At 39.1% G+C, this 21,434-nt stretch overlaps 1 protein-coding gene across 6 annotated transcripts in view; it reads right to left on the bottom strand.

Moving 5' to 3' along the window:
- Positions 1 to 21,434, bottom strand: part of BEND6 (BEN domain containing 6) — a 69,716-nt gene that overhangs the window by 37,345 nt on the left and 10,937 nt on the right. For 4 of the 6 annotated variants that reach the window (XM_020879631.2, XM_070456726.1, XM_070456725.1 and 1 more), the window contains exons 2-3: positions 12,830 to 13,034; positions 7,013 to 7,190 (exon numbers count right to left, since the gene is read on the bottom strand). In XM_020879631.2, the coding sequence (XP_020735290.2) occupies positions 7,013 to 7,190; positions 12,830 to 12,949 (298 nt within the window). In that variant the 5' untranslated portion in view covers positions 12,950 to 13,034. Of the gene's footprint in view, positions 1 to 644; positions 1,492 to 7,012; positions 7,191 to 12,829; positions 13,035 to 21,434 lie in introns of those variants that run through there. The other 2 variants (XM_070456727.1, XM_070456723.1) reach the window with 2 other exon arrangements.

The following is a 21,434-nucleotide window of genomic DNA, read 5'->3' as shown; positions in this document are numbered from 1 at the left end:
GAAACAGTATTTCGAGACTGTAACCCAGGTGTTGGAAGAGCTCTTTGCTATTGATTTCTTGTTTCTGGGCTTTTCCATGAATATTATTAGAAAATATGCATTATTAATTTTCAAAAATAAAATTCATCTTGTGTTGAAACTCAAATTCAGAACATGAAGTTTTAATTTAAACTGTACAGTTATGTCTTTAATGTGCATATGGTGTGAAACGAGAGCCTAACTTAAACCTGCCCCTCCCCCAACACTGGAATGTCAGTTTGCCCAGCATGACTTGCAGGACTCACTATGTAGTAAATTGCCAGGCTCACTATGAAACGAAAATGCAGGACTCCTTGTTCAAAGCCTCTTCAGAACGTGAATCTGGTGACAGCAGCGCCTTTAACAAGCGTGTGGGGTTTTCCTAGGAGCAGAACCCTGTGTGGCTTGTGCTACCGCAAGAAGCAAAACACTCTATGCACTTGCCTTGCCAGCCTCTGCTCTGAATGCTTTCATGTCACCCAGGGCCGTCCTTTCATCATTTCCATTCATCTCACACTCAGCTACACACCTAGCTGGTGGCACAGCCAGGGTTTGAACCCAGGTGGTGTGATCCCTCTAAAACCATGCCCTGGAGCCGTAGTGGCTCCGGGCCATTTCTTCTCCGCATTGGAAGTTATTATCTGGGAATGTGTGTTCTGTTCCATTGATCTGCTGGCTCTTGTCCTAGCAAGTTGCTTGGAATTATCAGAACCATATGGTTTCATGTTGACAGTATGCCCTCAGATTCTTTTTCAGAATATTCTTACTTGGTTTTGCCTATTAATTCTTTCAGGTTAGCTTTAGAATAATTATTGTCAAATTACCCCAAAGATAAAAACCCAAAACAAAGCAATTATTGACATTTTGACTGGGATGCCATTCAAACTAGAGTTATTTGGGGATGAACTGGCATCTTCTCATCTATGAATCCGAAGTCTTTCAATTCAGATTTGTGTATTTTTTTTGAATTTTATTTATTTATTTATGGCCACACTGAGTCTTTGTTGCTGCAGGCGGGCTTTCTCTAGTCGTGGAGAGTGGGAGCCAGTCTCCACTTGTGGTGTGTGGGTGTCTCTTGCTGCGGAGCGTAGGTTCTAGAGTGCAGGCTCAGTAACTGGTGCGCCAGCCTTGCTGTCCTGAGCTATGCGGGATCTTCCTAGTCCAGGGATCGAACGTGTGTCCACTGCATTAGCAGAAGGCTTCTTGAACACTGGGCCATCAGGGAAGTCCAGATTTGTGTATTTCTCTGTTGAGGTTTTAATTTCCCATCATAGATCCTACACATTTTGTGCTCAGTTGTGTTTGACTCTATGTGACCCTATGGACTGTAGCCCATGGGACTTTCCAGGCCAGAATACTGGAATGAGTTGCCATTTCATTCTCCAGAGGATCTTCATCTTCCCAAACCAGGGACTGAAACTGTGCCTCCTGCGTCTCCTGCATTGGCAGGCAGACTCTTCACCACTGAGCCATCTAGGAAGCCAACACATTTCTTGTTAGGGTAACTAGTAGACATTTTATAGCTATTTGTAATTAACATGTATAGATTCTTTTTATTTTTTTAGGGATATAACTAGCAGTTTCTGATCTTTAAGAAAATTACTGACTTTTAAAAAAATGGTAGCTGTTAGATTTGGGGTACCTATTATGTACTAGGCATTTATTTTTTAAATACAATAAGGTGTATAATGAAAAATAAGCAGTCCTCTGCCCTACTGCTACCACTCTGGATTACCTTCTACTCTTAGAGGGAGAATTTCTAATTCATTTACTTGTTTCTCTGGTCATTACCATCACAGTCTTTAATAACAAAAAGCATAACCAGCTATTCTTTTATTTTTTTCAGATTCATATAATTATTTAGTGACTTTCGACTATGCCATCTCTCAGCTTCATACTTCGCTCAACCATCTCTTTCCTGGAACCCCCTCCACCTCTCTGAACCAGGTGCTTCTGGCCCACTGTGGACCTGTTCCCCTGGAGTGTCCCCTCACTATTAGCCTGGGGCTGCTCTCTGTTCTTCTCCTGAGCTGGACTACCATTTTCAGATTGACTTTCTAGATTCACTCTCTCATTTGGAGGAACACGCCCTCCCTTAATTTTTGAAAAAGGAAGCACAGGAAGAACACTGGGCCTTTGTAAGTGTGAAAATATCATTATTCTGCCCTCACGCCTGGTTGATGGTTTCACTGGGTATAGAAGTCTATGTTTAAATCATTTCTCCTCAGAACGTTAAAGGCATTGCTCAATTGCTTTGGAACTTCCAGTGTTGCTGGTGAAAAGTCCAATGTCATCTGACCCCCACGTCTTAGCACGTCTTAGCCTGCTCCCTCTGAAAGCTTCTGGATCTTCCCTTCCTGGAGTTCTGAAATTTCACAATTATGCCTTAGATAAGCCTTTTTGCTTTTGGTAGCATCTTTTAGTCTAGAAATTTATGTCTTTCAGTTCTAGAAGTTTACTGTATTTATTTTTAAGATAATTTCTCCCTCTTCTCTCTCCTCTCTATCAGGACCTCTTTTCTTTGGATGTTTGACCTCCTGGACTCGTTCTGTTTTCCCTAATCTCTTTTATTTCCCTTTTCTTAGTCTCCTTGTTGCGATATCTACAAGATTTTCTTAACTTTCACTTTCAGACATTTATGGATGTCTTTGACTGTTCCTTCCTTAAACCACCCTGTTTCATGGAGCCTCCCTCTGCTCCCTGCATTTTCTGTTTCCTGTTTTGGTCTCTGCATTACTTGTTAGAGGAGTTCCTCCAATGATCACACCCCTTCCCTCAACTGTGCCCAGTGTCTCTGAGCTCATGGCTTTGGATCAACCTCTCCTAAGAGCACACACCCGTCCTGTGCTGTGGGAAGGGTGGAAGATGCCGGCTGCATAGGAAAAATGTGAGACTGGGTCCTAAAGGGTTTTAATGTAGTTTTTCAATGACTCCTCCAGTTTTCACACTATCAGGACTAACATAAGCCCTTTCTCAAGTACAATTCCAAGCCTTCTGTAGTTCTGGGCTGTGCTGTGGCTTATTTCCTTTGAATTCCTCTTCCTCAGTCCCCTACCCATACCTTCCCCCACTCATCACAGGCCCTGAGCTTTCAGATTTCTCCAGATGGAGTCAGTTACCACTCATCCATCTGCTCGCAGCCTCTCAAATTTTATCGGCACCTTTTATCTGCTGTGGTCTCCTTTTGAGTTTTCTTGGTCCTTGTGGTTTTATACATTTGAAGTTTCTTTTTCATACAATTTCAAGAAAAGAGAGAGATTCACACATTTAACTTAAGCTTTGTTAGAAATCAGAAACAAAGGGAGACCAGCCTTGAAAATTCTCTAAGCAGACAAAACCAGTTAATCACACAAAGAAGGCTTAATTTAGCTTGTTTTGCAAGACTTAACTTGTCCTGGGCCATTTCTTGTTTTCATCTCTGAAAAAATCATAAACAAAACTTGAACTGCTTCCCAAGGTTGATATGAGGCAAGCACTGACCAATTCCCCGCCATTTAAAAAATTCTAATATTATAACCAATATTATAAACAAGTGTAAACAGTCACTGCTTTCTCACTATACAAGCTACTTTATAAAAATATACCCCTGAGCCTCATTCCATATTCTGATTTGAGTGCTCCTGATTTGCAAACTCTTTTTGATGTGAGCACAATAAACTTTTAATGATTACTACTTCAGTGATTCATTGGTTTTACTTTGCCTCCGTCTGAAACTTTGACAGCTTTCTACTATATTTAAATGAACCTCGGCAAAACTTAATTATTGAGTTTTCCTTCTTTACTGAAATCTGTTTAGTTAACAGAGTTGAGTTTTCAGTTGAGGCATTATTTTTCCTGGGTATATATTCACCCTTTACACATAGTAACAATTTAATGGCACTCTGTACAGAAGAGATATCACTTCTTTCCTTTTCTATCTTATTGTGCTGGTTAGTTGTGGTCCTCAAGATTTGTTTCAAATGTTTAACATTTGCACACAGAGCACAAACACATCTGCCATTCTGAATGTCTAGAATGGCATATATGTTCTGCCATATTTCTTAGTTAGTAGGCTTTATAGGCAGAAAAACTGATTTTTAGTTCAAAGAAGAATACTGCTGAGCAAAAGATGACTAACCATCGTGCACTCTTCTCTCAGATCCCTTTCTTACTTGGATTATACATGAAATTTCAACTTTTTGATATTGTCCTAGTTCCCAACTATAGATTCACAAGGAGACCTACTATGACCCACATTATTTTATTTTATTTTTATTTATTTTTTTGACCCACATTATTTTAAAACACACACACTCTCTCTCAAATCCGCGTCCTCCTTGACCAGCTATTTTTTTCCATAGGTTTTCCCACTAGCTAACATATTATGTAATTTATTTAATCACTATTTTTCATGATCTTGACTGCTTGCCTCACTGGAATGTGAGTTTCATGAGAGCAGGGATCTTCTGCTATTTTGTTCACTGGGTTTTCCTAAGTACTTACAGCAGTGCCTGATATGTAGAGGACTTTATAATTATTGGCTGAATGAAGAAATGCATGCATGAATACTGTAGTGGCAGTTGGCAGTTCGTGACTCTTCCTGTTGCCTGAAGTCCAGCTGATAGCCAACTTTACTTTGGTTTCCAGGACCAGTGTGTGCACATGTGAGGCGCAGACAATATTAAATATGGAAGCAAAGAAGGGGAGGGGGATAAAAAACATCGTGAGGGAAGAGAGGCTGATAGTTTAAATGAAGACAGTAAGTCAGGGCAAAAATGAATTTAGAGTGAAGTCTTTAAGTATGTGGGTGTGCAAACCACATGGACATCTGGGGGAGGAACATCCCAAGCCAAGGAGAAAGTTGGTACAAAGACCCTGAAGTCAGATCACGTCTGATGTATTCAGAGGGAAAACAAGCGGTCCAGGGTGGGTTGAATCATAAAGAAGGATGGGGAGAGAATAGAAAACAAGGCCAGAAAGGTAGGTGGTGGGGAGGTGCCTGGATCATGTAAGGACTCGAGATCATAAAACTGACCTTGGTTCTTCCCCCTGTGAGGTGGACGTGCACCAAAGAGATTTCAGAGAGGAATGACGTGAGCGGGCCTGCAAGGAGCGGGGTTGCAACTGCTGCGTATTGAGAGGGGACCGCACAGCAGCATGAGTAAAAGCGCAAGACCAAGGAGAAAGCCACCCTGATAGCCTGGGTGAGAGATGCTGGCCGTCTGGACTAGTCTAAACCAGAGACATTTTGGAGGGGAAGTTAGTAGGATTTGCCAAGAGACTGACTGTAGGATGTAAAAGAACTACAAGATAGCATCGTGATTTTTGACTTGAGAAATTTTAACTATGCAGTTAGCATTAACCAAGAGAATGAAGAAGGAAAGACAGGAGCAGGTGGAGGGGAAGGCTGGGCACATGGACGGGACAGGCTGGCCTGAGATACCTGCCAGTCATGTTAATACAGTCAGACAGAGAATCGGGAGCTAAAGGGAGAAGTCCAGGCCAGAAGTATGTCTCAGAATCACAATTACTGTTGAATTTAACACCACAGAATTGGACATGATCCCCCATGGAGTGCACGCAGACAGAAAAGAAAGGAGTCCAAGGGTGGAGCCTGAGCATCATTAGATATTTGGAGGGTAAAGTGATGAAATGAGGCGGACACACAGACCAGGATGGAAAGCTCAGCAGCGCGTGAGGAAACAGGTGTCCTCGAAGCCGAGGGAGGAGAGGTAGCCAAGGTGTCAAAGGCAGCAGGCACTTAATGGGACCCTTCAGAAATGACCTTTGGGGTTAGCAATATGGAATATTGTGGGCTGAACTGTGTACCCCCCAAAATCTCAGAGTATGACCTTATTTGGAAATAGGGTCTTACAGATGTAATCAAGTTAAAATGAGGTAGGCCTTAATCCAAAATGACTGAAGTCCTTATAAAAAGGAAAACTGCAAAAACCTCACCAGGAAAAACCATCAGTTATAAAAATGCAGTATTTAAGATGTAAAAAATAAAGAGAGACTAGCTTGTTGGTGGAATAAATATCTTATTTCCATTCACATGTCCCTGTTTCTGCTTAAAACTAAGAAGGCTTCGACTGAATCAATAATTGTAGGGAGACATCTGAGCCATCACTGTGTTGATCTAGCTCATGACATTGTTCTGTCTCCTGCCATTTCTGCCTCCCAGAATACTGCAAGACTGTCTTCTTTATTTCCATGGCCACAGCCCTACGCGAGGTTGCCATCCCGCTAGTATGAGGATTGGAACACCTGTCAGAGTGGTTCTTCCCCACTTTCCTTTCTGTGCTCCTTGTACGCATTCTGTACACAGCAGCCAGAGAGATGTATTTTCAAAATACACTATGTGTTTTCCAACACAGAATATAATTCAGCTGTAAAAATAGTGCATGATTCTGAACTACAAATGAAAAACATAATTAAAAAAATAAACACTTAAACATAATATATTAATAGGTTCTGCCAAAAGGCATCATACCAGGGGAGTTTTAATTTTCTTGGGCCTATCTTTCTCCTTTGTAAGTCTTCAATGAAATGTGATTATTTTCCACTCCTCCCAACTCCAAATCTGAAATGTAATATGTGGAATCTTTAATTCCAGTGATTCTATAAGGGATCACCACAGGCCCCATTTTCTAGTGCTTCATTAGCAGAGGGGAACGAGATAAGCACATCGTGAACACAGTGACCATCTCTTGTCTAACTGATCTTTTCTCTCTAGGCCTATATTAAATGCTCAGTAAATATTTGTTGGACATTATTAAATGAATACAACATTTGGTATTTTGTAGGAATAATCTAAAATTTTCTAAGCAATAAACTGAGGCTTTGATCGAGTGTATCCATGTTAAATTGTGTAATCATAGATTTTCTTAAAATGTAGTTTTTAATTTTTTCTCTAAGGCACTGATTTTTTCATTCTTGACAACTGATTTAAATACTTTTCACTCATCAAGTATTTTTCCTTTTATCTAAAAATGTCAGTTTTCTCTAGGTTTACCTTGCAGCATGACCAAAGACTGTCGAAGGCGGCTGTTTTCTTTCCGGATGTTTGTTAGTTTCTGTTTCAGGCTTTTTATTTTTGTGCACAATTTGTCCTTTGACAGTTCTGCTAGAGGCTCTTCATCCTCACTGGAGCTTTCACCAGGCAGAAAGGCATTTCCCGAATATGGGTCTCTCTAAAATACAAGGCAGGCACAACAAAGCATCAAGGCAGCTCTCATGGTTTATCCTGTGTTCTGGATGCTGCTGGGACTTAATCAGACCTGCAGGCTCCTGCTCTCCCAGGAGGGAGCTGGGTCCTTTCGAGTGATCTAGCCTCAGCTTGGTCCTCCACCATCCAGGGGAACTCAGAGTAAGGGAGGACATCAAAGCTTCACACACTTGTCTTTCTCAAAACAATCATCAGGATTCTGACTTTCAGCTTAATGTTAGTGAAAACCACAAAGTAGAAAAATAGTATAACAGAGCGGAAACAACCAGAGTGCCATTCAGATCTTTGTAACTCATCCACATCCACATTTTTCTACCATTGCTTCATCCACAGCCTCTCTGTTGAGCTATGCCATGAGGCCAATTTGGGGGTTTATTCCACCAGAAAAAGGAGAGAGATTTACCCAGAACAAAGCACTGATGTTTACCTTTTAGTTTAAAAGATATTTTTTGAGGACAGCAGGACAACAGTCTGAAATGTGTACATTTGAGCTGTAAAACCTAAGCTTTGTAGAGAAAGAAAAAATTTATCTCAAATTATAAAACTGATCTTTATATTTCTATAAATCTAAATCTGGGAAATTAGAACACAGACTAGAATTTATAAGGATCCAAACCTCGAAGCCTGGAGGATGATGTTTGTAAAAATTAGATTCAGAGGAGAAAAGATAAAGGCACATGTACACCTGAAACTAACACAATATTGTAAATCAGCTATACTACAATAATTTTTTTTTTTAATAGAGAGAGAGATAAAGGCATGGCATCAAGAAAGTTCCTGCTGAATAGGAAGGAAAGAGACTTCCTGGGGCTGGGTTGAGGAGCAAGAGGGATTAGGGACAAGAAAGACAGAAAGATTCGTGTCTGCTCTTCCTGCCCTGACCTTTGGGGGGAGTGGAGGTGGATCACTGGGGTCAGGGTAGATGACAGAAACACCCAAATGAATGAAGGCAGTCTAGGCAGCAGGGTCAGCTCTGGGCTTCTCAGTGCATCATAAATGCCTTAAATGGGCTCCCTGTCCAGCAACATTAGGGCAACATGGTGCCTTTCTGGGCCCCAGATCAGAAATGGCCAAAAGGGCCGTGTGGCCAAGTGAACCAGAGACAGTGTCCAGACCCCTCGGAGATCAGGCAAAGCAGCTGGAGAATCCGGATGGTCCCTGTGTCCCGGTCAGGAACTGGGTAAGTGCTGGGGAAACAGAGAGGATACAGTGACAGAAACTTACAGAAGATGGCAGTGGGTCCCAGCATGGCAAACCTCAGTAGATGGTGCCAGCAGGACCCCCGGGGGCTGGAGGGACCCCTGTGCCTCAGCAGTCACAGTACCGGACACCCAGGAACCACAAAGAAGACTCGAGCCCGGGTGAAGTGCAGGCGCCTCTGCAGGAGGCGTGGAAGACTCCTCAAAACTTGAGTCATTTCTTAGAAAAAAACAGGAAGCGGAGGAGGCTGAGAGTCTAGTCTCACTGAGACTTAAATCATACCAATGCCTTAAAGGGACTTTTAAACCCCGGAACACTCTGACTGTAATTCACTGTCAATGGACAAGTTCAAATTCCCCATCCCCCCACTTCCTTGTCAAGCAGGGATGGTGAATTGAAAGCCAGGTAGGATCAGTTATAGAAAATACAATTTCATTTCTGTATGATTGGTAATGTATACATTCAACCTCACTCCTTATTTTACAAATATACAAATCTATTGCTGTGTATATATTTCATTATTCCATATATGTATGTGACATATATAATATATATACTGGTAATGAAAATGACTATTGTCCTATGTGGGCAAGTAGCTAATGTATTCACACTAGATATATAAATTTTAAATGAGAATATGACAGATTTGGTTAAATAGAAATGAAATATTTTTGAAAAAACTGAAGGATGCCTATTGAGATCATAATTCTATGCAGAGTAATTGGAAAAAAGTAATTGGAAAAAAAGCAGAACACATGATCTAGTTCTTGCAGCAAGTTCATAGAAGAGAGAAATAAAATCAAGCTAAAATGAATCCATTTGTAAACATCATTGGAAGACAAAGTTAATAGACAATAGATCTAGCTGCTGCTACTGCTAAGTCACTTCAGTCGTGTCCGACTCTGTGCGACCCCATAGACGGCAGCCCACCAGGCTCCTGTCTCTGGGCTTCTCTGGGCAAGAGTACTGGAGTGGGGTGCCATTGCCTTCTCCACAATAGATCTAGAGAAGATATCTAAAACCTCCAACAGATAAGGTATATGTGCCAATCAATAAGAAGAGAACAGGAATCCCGCAGAATAGGTGAAGAAACCCAGCAGAAAGTGTAAAAACGCAGTGGAGGTACGGGCGGTGATGGAGACTGCTGGCTATCTCCAGGCCTTTGTTCTCCCACTCCTCTACATATTGCTGGAGGTTTTTAGCTCAGCAGGTGGGTGTCAGCCAGATTACATTTTCCAGACTCCTGGGCATCTCAGTGTGGCTATGTGACTAAGCTTCCACCAATCAATAGGAGTAGAAACAATGTGTACCACCACTGGGTCATGACTTTAGAAGGAACGGGCATATTTTATCCTGCCTGCCTCAATTCTCCTTTTTTGCTGGCAAAGAGAAAGGCGTGAGGGTAAGTGCTGAAGCAGCCACCTTGACCCAGATGCCAAGGCTATGTGTTCAGGCAGGTAGATACAGAAGATAAGAGGGATCCTCAACATTGTGGAGCTGCCATAGCAACCAGGACTCTGCTTCCTGTTGTGTGAAAGGGAAATAAACCATCTTTATACACCACTGTGATATTTGGGTCTTCGTTACATCTTTTGCAACATGCATCCTAATGTAGATTCTGTAAAGTAGAAGCCAGATACCCCAAAAGTGACATATGTTTCAATTACTTAGAGGTCAGGCTATGAGCAAAAAGAGCACAGGCATAACATGTTGGAAGGTCATTGACTCTTGTTAGACCTCAGTGATGACACAGTTGATAAATGGTCACTTGCAATGCCTTGGGAGGCAAACCGTGTGCTTATTGAGCCTGGAAAAAGAATGTCTGTGTGCATCAGTGACTTCCTGTCAGTGCTAGTTGGTTTGCAGAAACAGAAGGCTTTCTTCATCCATCGACACTGAGAATGCAGCGAGTGATCTAAACTGAGTCTAATAATGTTAAATCTTCAAGGCTTGAAAAAAAAAAAAGATGTCTATATCTAAAGTAGCAGGAGGTAAGCCTGTGACCTCAAGGCTTTCTCAAGAGCTTCTCTTTAAGTGCTCTCTGCCAGATATTGAAATCCATCCTGAAAGTAAACCTCAGCTTCAGTGCATTACCTTCAAGGTTTTTGTTTCACATGGGAACTAACTCACTGCCAAAAGTTGGAGAGCAAAGAGGCTGGGTAGCCGTAATAAAAGAGGAGAGTTTTCAGGCTTATTTAGTGCCAAATAAGATGTGTGGCAGTAGTTACCTGCAAGGAAACCAAATAGAAAGAGTTTGATCAGCTGTTAAAGTTTTTGAGAGATACAAATTATAACACTGGCCTGCTAGAGCAGGTGGACTGTTTTATCCTTGAGGAACCTCTGGACCCCCATACCTGCACTAGCAAATTGAAACAAGATATCATTTTCTCCCCTCAATTACCAAATATATGCAATAAGGACATAAATGCTACGTGTTGGCTGGGAAGCACAAACATGGAACCCTTGAGGCGCTGCTGCTGGGCATGTGGACCAATGCACACCTTCTGGAAAGCAATTTCATTGTCATATGAGAGCAATTACTCACACTTCTGAGTGTTTATCCTGGAGACATTCTCACGCTGTTTCTTAAAAGGACATGTATGTGGACATTTACTTTGTCATTGATTGTAGTACTAAGATGCTGGAGGAAATCTAAGTCTTCATCATTGGAGGAAAGTACATGTGAAACAATGCTGTGCTTTGTTAGACACAATGAATCATGTATAACGACAGTACGGACAGAAGTTAAAAGCAGCACTGATTGAAAAATCAGAAACAGATTGAGGTGTATATCATGATACCAGCATATTACTAAATGATGTGCAAGATGATGGAGCCATAATGTTGTACAGTACAGCGTGATTTGTAGAAAGAAGAAGACTGGAAACAAGCCATATCCAGGCTAGGGGACTGGCTAAGTAAAAAAGGGTACATACACCCAGGTGGGGGCTGATGTACAGAAGAGAAAGTTCTTTATGCACTAATAGAAAGATCTTGAAAATATGCTAAATAAAAAAAGCAAAGTACAAAGCAGCCTATCTAGTAAGTTACTCTTTGTGCAGAAGAGGGGATGAGAAATCTACATTCTATTTGCTTTAACAAAGAAACACTGGGATGATAAACAAGAAAGCCAAACATATGGTTCCCTGTGATGGGGGCTGGGGGTGGAGAACAGGTGGGAGATGTTTTACAGGCACACACACAAACACACACACACTATATACATACATACATATATATATATATATACTATATGATATATATAATATGACACACATATATAGATCATACTATATATTTTATGCACTATATAATTTTGATTTTTTAATTACCCAAAAATGCTCCATTTAATTTTTATTTTATTTTAAAAATCTAAAATTTTATATTGGAGTATAGTTGATTAACAGTATTTCATTCATTTCAGGTGAAAAAGGCTTCATTTTAAATTTAGGTTTCTTACTCTGTGCTTATGCCTCCAAGAATTTTACAAGGATTTTCTGTCCCTCCATAAAGAAAGAATGTGTAACCCAGTCACGGACACCCTTAGCAGACATGGACCCACCATATGCCCAGCTGAGATGTTTCATTTCAGAAAATGTCATAAGATCTTTGGGTCTCACAGAGCCAACTTCTCAAAGTCAGCCTGGGCACATTCCACACGTGGATTTTGGTACTTCCCCAAACTCCTGGGTTTAAAGGTAAATGATTTTACTGCCAGGGATTCAAGTCAGTCTAGCTTTGTTAGAGGCTGTGCTGTAGGGCAGCCTAGGACGGACGTGTGCCACAGGCTGGACCATTCTCGATGCCGCCAGACACCATTCCCAGGGACTAAAAAATAATCTAAAACATAGGAAAAATTAAAAATATATGCACATAAACACTTCATGCATTATAAAGACACACAAAAAGGCACAGAATAAACACAAGGATAGTCTGTCCAAAGTGCAGGAGGAGAATGCGAGTAGGGAATTCAGATTAAAAAGGAATAAATGAATGAATACAAACAAGAAAGGGGCCCTGACTACAAACAGCCGTCAAAAAAGAAAAGCAGCCAATAAATTTTAGAAGAGGTGTTCCAATTTCTCCAGTGGTTTGGGGAAAGAAAAAGACATTTTTGATGGTGTGCTGATCTTTAATATCCCAGGATATCAAGGAAAGTTTGAACAATGCATAATTGGCCACACTTCAATAGAAGTATGTAAGATGTCTTTTGAGTATGTTTCTAATTCACCTTGTTCAATAATAAAAAGAGAACATGAAATTTTATTCCTTCAGTTGAATAAAGCATTAAAGGGAAGAATAAATTGAGACAAGAGGGGGAAATGCACTAATAAATTGTGAAAGGAATTGTGGAATCACGGTGGAGCAAGGTAAGAAAGTGGCCCCCAGCAGCAGCACACCCACCTGTGCTTTATCCAGGTCACTGTTCACGTTCTCTGAGTCCATTGGCTCCGTCCTTTTCCTCTTTCCTTTTCTGAGAGCTTGGGAATCAGCGGTTTCCTCTGTTTGAAAGATCTTCTGCATTTTCTTTGTTAGTTACCAAAGGTTTTGTGAAACTGGGGGAGGAGGGAAAGCCCATGAGATGGGGATACTCTGTTAATATTTTGCCCTAAAATGAAAAATGAGAGAAAAACATGGTTCAAATAGATCCGTGCACCCTCGTGTTTATTGCAGCACTGTTTACAATAGCCAAGACATGGAAACAACCTAAATGTCATCAACAAAGGAATGGATAAAGGAGATACAGTACACATATACAACGGACTACTAGTCAGCCATAAAAAAGAACAAAATAATGTCATTTGCACCAACATGGATGGACCTGGAGATTATCACACTAAGTGAAGTAACATAGAGCAACACAAATATATGATATCAATTATATGCTGAATCTAAAAAGAAAATATACAGATGAACTTATTTAAAAACCAGAAGCAGACTCACAAATTTAGAGAATGAACTTGTGGTTACCAGGGAGGCAGTGAGAGAGGGATAGATTGGGAGTTTGAGATTGTCATGTACACACTGCTTGCTACGTGTGAAATAAAACACCTTTCCATAAAAAACAAATAAACAGAAAAAATGAAAGTATATGTAGGTATGTATAAAATTGTAACGTTTTTCTATCTTTATTAGACTGTTGAATAAAGTTAATAAAATCTAAAAAAGTAGGGATATTTTGAGATGTTTGGTCATATATGAAATGAAAAAGAAGAAAAGGGTTACATAATATGTTTATAACTGTATGTCTCATAAAGGCACTAGCCACTCAAGTAAACTATTTTACTCAATACTTCCTGTCATTCTTCTCCCACAAGCCTATTTAGGACACACTTCCACTTGATTCAAAATCATGAGGATGTCATATTTCCAATATGTGGGATGCAGGAAGTTGTCGCTTATAAAATTAAATAGTATAATTTTTTTTCTATCTTTACAAGTTTTTTTCTTGTCAGTTATGAGGAGTCTAAGTAGAAACATTACAAAATGATGCAAATGAGGACTGAAGTTATATACCTTTAGGAAAAAGACATTAAAGATAGCAGATCTCATCAGGACCAAAATATTCCAAGGGAGATCAATAATGGCCTAGAAATTGGTCCATTTTTTTTTTCTGAAACCTCTAAAGTTTTGAGATGGAATATCTTCTTTGATATAAACTTAAGAATAGTACTATAAAGAATGAGGGCAAATTTCAAAGGTAACAGACTTCATAAAAATTTTAAGGGAGAATCATTTTTTCAAAACCTGATAAAGCAGATGATAGTGTTTAAGTTGAATAGAGTGGAAATGATCAAATCTATCTTTTACTGTCTATGGATGATTCAGCATATTTGATCTGAGCATCCTTTTTACTTGCAAATGTTGTTTTGTTTTCATGAAAAGATATATGATTTATATAGTTGATGGCTCAGCAGGTCAAGAATCTGTCTGCAATGCAGAAGACATAGGAGACATGAGTTTGGGTCAGGAAGAACCCCTGGAGAAGGAAATGGCAACCTCCCCCCCCCCCCCCCCCCCCCCGCCCCAGTATTCTTGCCTGAAAATCCCATGGACAGAGGAGGCTGGTTAGCCCATGGGGTTGCAAAGAGTCGTACATGACTGAGGGACTAAGTATGCTCGCGATGGAACTTTATAGAAGAGACTGATCTCAAAGGGACTGTTAACCAGAAGTGACTGTGCTCCTTACCAAATCACACCAAGTACTCCTTTTAGAAAATATGGGTCTTTTACCTGTTTTCAGAGAAACTAATTATTCTCTACTCCAAGCATAAAATTATATTTGGGATGGTCTTTCCAAGACTGCTTGGCTTGACTCTTTGAAAATTTACTTTAAGTTTTTAAATGCATGAATAGTGTTTCAACTAACACCTGGGACTAGACTATCATATCTGACTCACAAACATCAGAGACCTTACCTAGTATCAAGTTTTATTAATAATTTCAAAGATACAAGCAATCAAAACGCATGGGCTAGAAACTAACACAGCATTGTAAAGCAATTACACTCCAATTTTTAAAAAGGCACAGGCAGAACGGGGAGAAATTTAGGACTTCCTGCTGGTTTTGTAGGTCCTTCCTTCTAGAATAACAGGGGAGACCTCTGAGAGTTGGGGGTCAGCTCACACAGTGGATGTGTTTAGGTTGTGACATACCTCCATTTTATACCTCAGAGCTGTATAGCTCGCATGACCTTCTCTAGGGAGTTGTAAATCCACAGATTCTAAGTGTGTTTGCCATAAGCAATCTTAAATCAGTGATAGATAATTATTTAGAGAGCATTCTGTTGACAAAGTCTCCACTCACAGCAAATCTCATTCATCTGGTTAGTCAGAGCAAGGTCAATACACATTTTCTGTGAAGGGTCAGATAGTATATTTTTTAGGCTTTGCAGGCCAAGAGGCAAAATCAAGGATATTATGTGGGTACTTATAAGTAAGAAAGAACATAAATTTTCAAAACTTTTCATTCATGAATTTGAAATGTTGTTGTTGTTCATTCACTAAGTTGTATTGGACCCTTTGCAACTCCAGCAAAGGAAGCGGGCAGCACGCCAGGTTCCTCTGTTGTCCATTATCTCCCGGAATGTGCTCAAATTCATGTCCATTGAGGTGATGCTATCTAACCCTCTCATCCTCTGCCACCCCCTTCTCCTTTTTCTTCAATCTCTCCCAGCATCAGGGTCTTCTCCAATGAGTTGGCTCTTTGCATCCGGTGGTCAAAGTATTGGTACTTCAGCATCAGTACGTCCAATGAATATTCAGGGTTGAGTTCCTTTAGGACTGACTGATTCCAGCTCCCTGCAGTGCAAGGAAATCTCGAGTCTTCTGCAGCACCACAATTCAAAAGCATCAATTTTTCAGCGCTCAGCATTTTTTATGGTCCGGCTCTCACATTCGTACCTGACTACTGGAAAAACCATAGCTTTGACTTTATGGACCTTCATCAACAAAGTGATATCTCTGCTTTTTAATACGCTGTCTAGGTTTGTCAAAGTTTTCCTTCCAAGGAGCAAGCATCTTTTAATTTCATGGCTGCAGTCACCATCTGCAGTGATTTTGAAGCCCAGGAAATTAAAATCTGTCACTGCTTCCACTTTTTCCTCCTATTTGCCGTGAAGTTATGGGACTGGATGCCATGATCTTAATTTTTCTGATGTTGAATTTCAAGCCAGCTTTTTCACTCTTCTCTTTCACCCTCATGAAGAAGCTCTTTAGTCCCTCTTTACTTTCTGCCATCAGAGTGGTATCATCTACATATCTGAAGTAGTTGATATTTCTCTCGGCAATGTTGATTCCAACTTATGATTCATCCAACACGGCATTTCTCATGATGTACTCTGCATATTTGAAACTAAACTAATAATAATTGAGTACAATTTTTAGTAAGATAGGCCTAGTGAGATGGAATTTTAAAAAATCTTGTTTAATTAGTGTTCAACGTTTTCCCTTTTCTTTCTTTCCTGTTTCCTTTTCAAAATTAAAATCAAATGCTTACTTGCTAATGCTGACGTGTTATGAGAGTTTATATAAATTTTGTGATCTTGGGTTAGGCAATGATTTCATAGATATGAACAAAAACATTATTTTCACAAATGATACCATCAAGAAAGTAAAAAGAAAACTTACACAATGGAAGGAAATATTTGAAAGTAGATCTCATAAGGGACTTGAATACAGGATATCTAAAAACTTTTATAACACAATAATAAAAAGACGAATGGCCCAGCTTTTTTTAAACAAAGGATAATAAACAAAAATTATTATTTTTAAATAAAAAAATAAATCCTTTTTTAAACAAAGGATTTTAACAGACATTATTTCAAAGAAGATAAACAATGAAAAACCCAGTGTCATTAATCACTACACAAATGCTCATAAAAACTACAATAAGATGCCTCTTCATATCCACTGAGATGGCTATTACCAAAAAAGACAAAAAACAGAAAGTTTTGGTACTGATGCAGAGAAATTGGAACACTTATGGTACAGATGTTGAGAAGCTGGAATCCCACTCTTGCTGGTGGGATTGTAAAAATAGGGCATGCATTTTGGAAAACGGTCTGGCAGTTCTCCCAAAAGTTAAATATTGCATCACCATATGACACATCAGTTTCTCTCCTAAGTATATATCCAACAGAAGTGAAAGCATACATCAAAACAAAAATTTGTACTCACATTTTCACAGCAGTATTAGCCATAAAAGCTAAAAAGTGGCAAAACCCAGAAGTTTATCAACTCATGACTAGATAAATAAAATTAAGTACATTCCTACTGTGAAATATGGTTCAGCAATAACAAGAAATGAAGTTCTGATACATGCTACAACATAAAAGAGCCTTGGAAACCTTATGCTAAATTGAAGATATCAATCTCAAAAGATCGCACATTGTATGCTTACATTCATAAGAAATGTCAAGAATTTCTAGAAACAAAAATACATTAGTGGTTTCTTAGAGGTGAAAGATTGGTGGATGGGGAGAGGAATGCCTGCTGATGGGTTTCTTTTAAAAAAGACAAAAGTATGTTTAAAAATTAAAAAAAAATTTTTTTTGGCCAAGCCATGAGACACGTGGGATCTTAGTTCACCAACGAGAGATTGAACCCACAACGCCTGCATCTGAAGCACAGAGTCTTAACCAATGGACCACAAGGGAAGCCCCAAAAATGTTTTTTAAAAATTGGATTGTGGTGGTTGTTGCACAAACCCTGTGAATAAAACAAATAATAATAAAAATAAAACTCCACATTGAACTGTGTACTTCAAATGGGTAAATTGCATTTAAATAATAATTCAATACAGCTATGTAAAAATATATATATATATAATAGGTTCAAACATTTTCTGCAAAGTATCTTCTGATGAAAAATAAAATGAATAACTGTAGGCTTTAAATACCTTATATTTCACAAGTTTTAAAAATTTTTCCAACAAATCTTTTTTTGGCTTCACACACATTTTGAACTACCATCAACTGTATCACATCTTAGTAGATTCCACATCAGGTTGCACTGAATCAGTGTTTTCTCAACTTCTTAGGAAATATTCTCTCCCACAGTTGTTTCACAAAGACTATTTATAATGGCTAATTTATCAGTCACTTTAAAGTCAGCAATTACTCCCCAAGTAAACAAGAACAACTAAGCAATATCAGTAACATCTGTTGATTCATCATGAGCCAAGAAAAATTCAGTAATTTGCTGTGTATTTTAATTACATTGCTCCTGATGTTCTCATTCCTTTGAGTAACTGTTTCTGCTGAAAAGCTAATAGTCTTAAGTATATTTGTTTTTTTTCTGGGCACACGTCTTTAGCTACTGCAGAAAAGCATGACTTCATCAACTGTCACTAATGGCTTTCCTTACTAACAAACAAACCACTCAGAAACTTATTCTAATCACAGACTCCTTTTCATTCATTTTTGTGAATAAATTCTGCTGTGATATTTCACTTTAAATTGTCAAGGAGAATTCCCTGGCAGTCCAGTGGTTAGGACTTCATGCTCTTACTGCCAAGGTCTTGGGTTCAATCCCTGGTCAGGAAACTAAGATCCCACAAGCCTCAGGGCATGGCCCAAAGTAAAAATAAATAAATTTTCTAATTGTTGTGACTTGCTGTCCGCTGAGCTGGAAATACTGTGATGAGTGCTGAGTTTGGTAATGTGTTTTTTTATAGCACATCTATAGTGTCTGGTATAATACACACAATGCTTTGCCATCTAATTTGGTAACAAAATAACCCACAAGCCACTCTGCTTCGAAAGCACCGAGTCCAGATTTCTCTTTCTGTCTAGCTTTGGCGTGACTGGCATGCGCTGAGAGTAAGAAAACAGAACGCAGTGTCACACAGTGGAATGGCAGTGTGCGTGATGCTGACGCACTGTGCGGTTACCGCAATGGCAAAGCGCGGAGCGGCTCCTCGCAGCACCGACGCACACAGCAGTGTGGATGTGCTCCGAGAGAAGTATACGGACACTGACACTTCAGTTTCGTACAATTCTCACTATCATGATACGATATGCTTACATGTTTTTTTTTCATGACTTGAAACTGTAAAACATTGCTCTTAGTTTACAGGCTGTACAGAAACAGAAGGCAGGCAGAGGGGCAGCAGTTTGCTGAACCCTGACCCAGGGGCTCAGTTATCATACTGTAAAGGAGTTTAGCTGTGTCACATGCTTCCTTTTCTTTCATCTTCATTTCTTTTTCTGGTGAGCAAAACAACTGCTTTAACCTTTTTCTCTCCGTGCCTTACTTCACTGCACATTATTACATTTAGAACAGTACTTGAGAGACATAATTTACAGCCTGTAAGATCCAACAGCAAATTGCTATTATTTGATAAAACTGGATTTGCTAGATTTAACCAGTTCAGTTCAGTTCAGTCGCTCAGTCGTGTCCGACTCTTTGCGACCCCATGAACCGCAGCACGCCAGGCCTCCCTGTCCATCACCAACTCCGAGACCTGTTAAGTACCCCTTACTGATGGTGACAGATACCAGAGTCCCATTCACAGTGGTTGCTGATCCGCTCAGGGGGCAGGGAGGGGGAACTGGGAAGTTATTGATATAGAGCTCAGTTTTGCAAAAATGAAAATCAGTTTGTAGACGGATGGTGGTGATGGCTGCGCGGTAATGTGAATGTATTTTATGCCCTTGAACTATATACTTAAAAATAAGATGTAAATTTGATGCTATGTGTTTTTACCACAGTAAAAAAAATTGGAAAAAATCAGTTGGCAAAAATACAGAATTTTTTAATATTCTTAACTGTACTAAAATTTTCTCCAGCTGACATAATTTCCTTATAGAACAAATCTCCAAATTTCTTCACAGACAATTCATTTAAGACCAACCAGAACGGACATATCAGACCTCTTTCAGAATTTCTGCTTTTCAGTAGATTTTAGGCCACTGTTCTAATATCCACAAACAAGTGGGTTAATGTATATATTACCAGTCAATCAGCAAATTCAGAAGGGATATTATGAATATGACTGTATATTAAACATTATTAGTTTGTAAAAAAAAATCATGTAGTTATATGCCCTTCTTTATTTTTCACTTTTTTGCTAACAGAAACCATTAACTCCCCAGGTAGTTGTAGTGGGTGAGATTAAATATGACCTCAGCCATGAGATTCTCCAAGACATAGGGTTGGATGAATAATATGTCAATGACTTTCAATCTTTCAAAGCTCACAGTTAAATATATTCTATATATTAAATATAATTATAGTGAATACTATATTAAAATTTATAAATAAAATATATAATATTATATTTATATTAAATGTAATCTATATTAATACATTATACATTTTGATCTGTAAAACACTCACCCACAGACACACCCACACACATACATCTAAAACAAAATTTAAGGAAATACACTCATTTTTACTGCATGTGATGCATTCTCTCAGAATAAAAATGCATTCTCATATTTATTCTATCTACTGTATTTTATTTCATTTTAATAAGATATAATCATAGCACATTAAATTGATTTCACAACTCACTAATGGATTATAACCCATAGTTTGAAAAAGAATATTCCAAGAAACCTTCAAATTATAAAAAACATATCTGAGAAATAAGACATAGGGAACAGAGAACTTTGTAACTAATGAAAGCAAATGAATTTAATAAAAATATAAATTATTAATGCATTTAGATTCACTTTTACTATGTCATTAATACAATTAATTCAGGAATTCAAAATACAAAAGCCACCTCTTAAACTATAAGAAACAAAAGGTACCACATTTAAAGAAATACCAAAATAAAACTTAAGTATTCTTCCAAATTGCCAACAGGTTTGGATTGTTTACTATACATATTGGTTTTGGAATGTGTAGAAATAGAAGGTCCCTTTCAGTACTCAAGTCAGAATATGAACTGAAGACTCTCCTCTCAGTGAGTTCCAAAGTGCCAGGAAAATAATGCAATATATTTCTAACTATCCAGTGCTGGTTTAATGCTGTCTGTGAAATGGGCTACCAGTCTGAACTCAGCCTCTGGCAAGGTGGGACATGGGGGTGGGCGATATCCATATTATTCTTTAAACTATATGTATACTGGAGGAAGTTCCTCCTGGTTTCCCTGCTGTTATGGTCAGAATGGATGCCTCCCCAAATATATTAAAAATATATGTTGCAATCTTCACTCTCATTGCTGATAGTATCAGGTGGTGGAGCTTTGGGGAGGTGATGGGGTCATGAAATGGGAGGAGGCCTCATGAATGGATTAGTTCCCTTGTTAGAAAGGCTTCAGGGGGATCCTTAGCCTTCTGTCAGGGGAGGACACAGTGAGGAACTGGCAGTCTGCAGCCGGAAGAGGGGTTTCGCCAGAACCTGACCATGCTGGCACCTGATCCAGGACCCCAGCCTCCAGAACTGTGAGAAGTTCATTTTTATTGCTTATAAGCTACTCAGTGTCTGGTATTTTATTATAGCAGCTTGAACAAAGAAAAGACACCAACTTCATCTTCTGCACTAGTCTCTCTGCT

This window comes from Odocoileus virginianus, chromosome 27 (genome assembly GCF_023699985.2).
Source record: "Odocoileus virginianus isolate 20LAN1187 ecotype Illinois chromosome 27, Ovbor_1.2, whole genome shotgun sequence".
Taxonomy (NCBI): domain Eukaryota; kingdom Metazoa; phylum Chordata; class Mammalia; order Artiodactyla; family Cervidae; genus Odocoileus; species Odocoileus virginianus.
The sequence above is the reverse complement of the archived record's forward strand: the minus strand, read 5'-3'. Positions and strand labels throughout refer to the sequence as shown.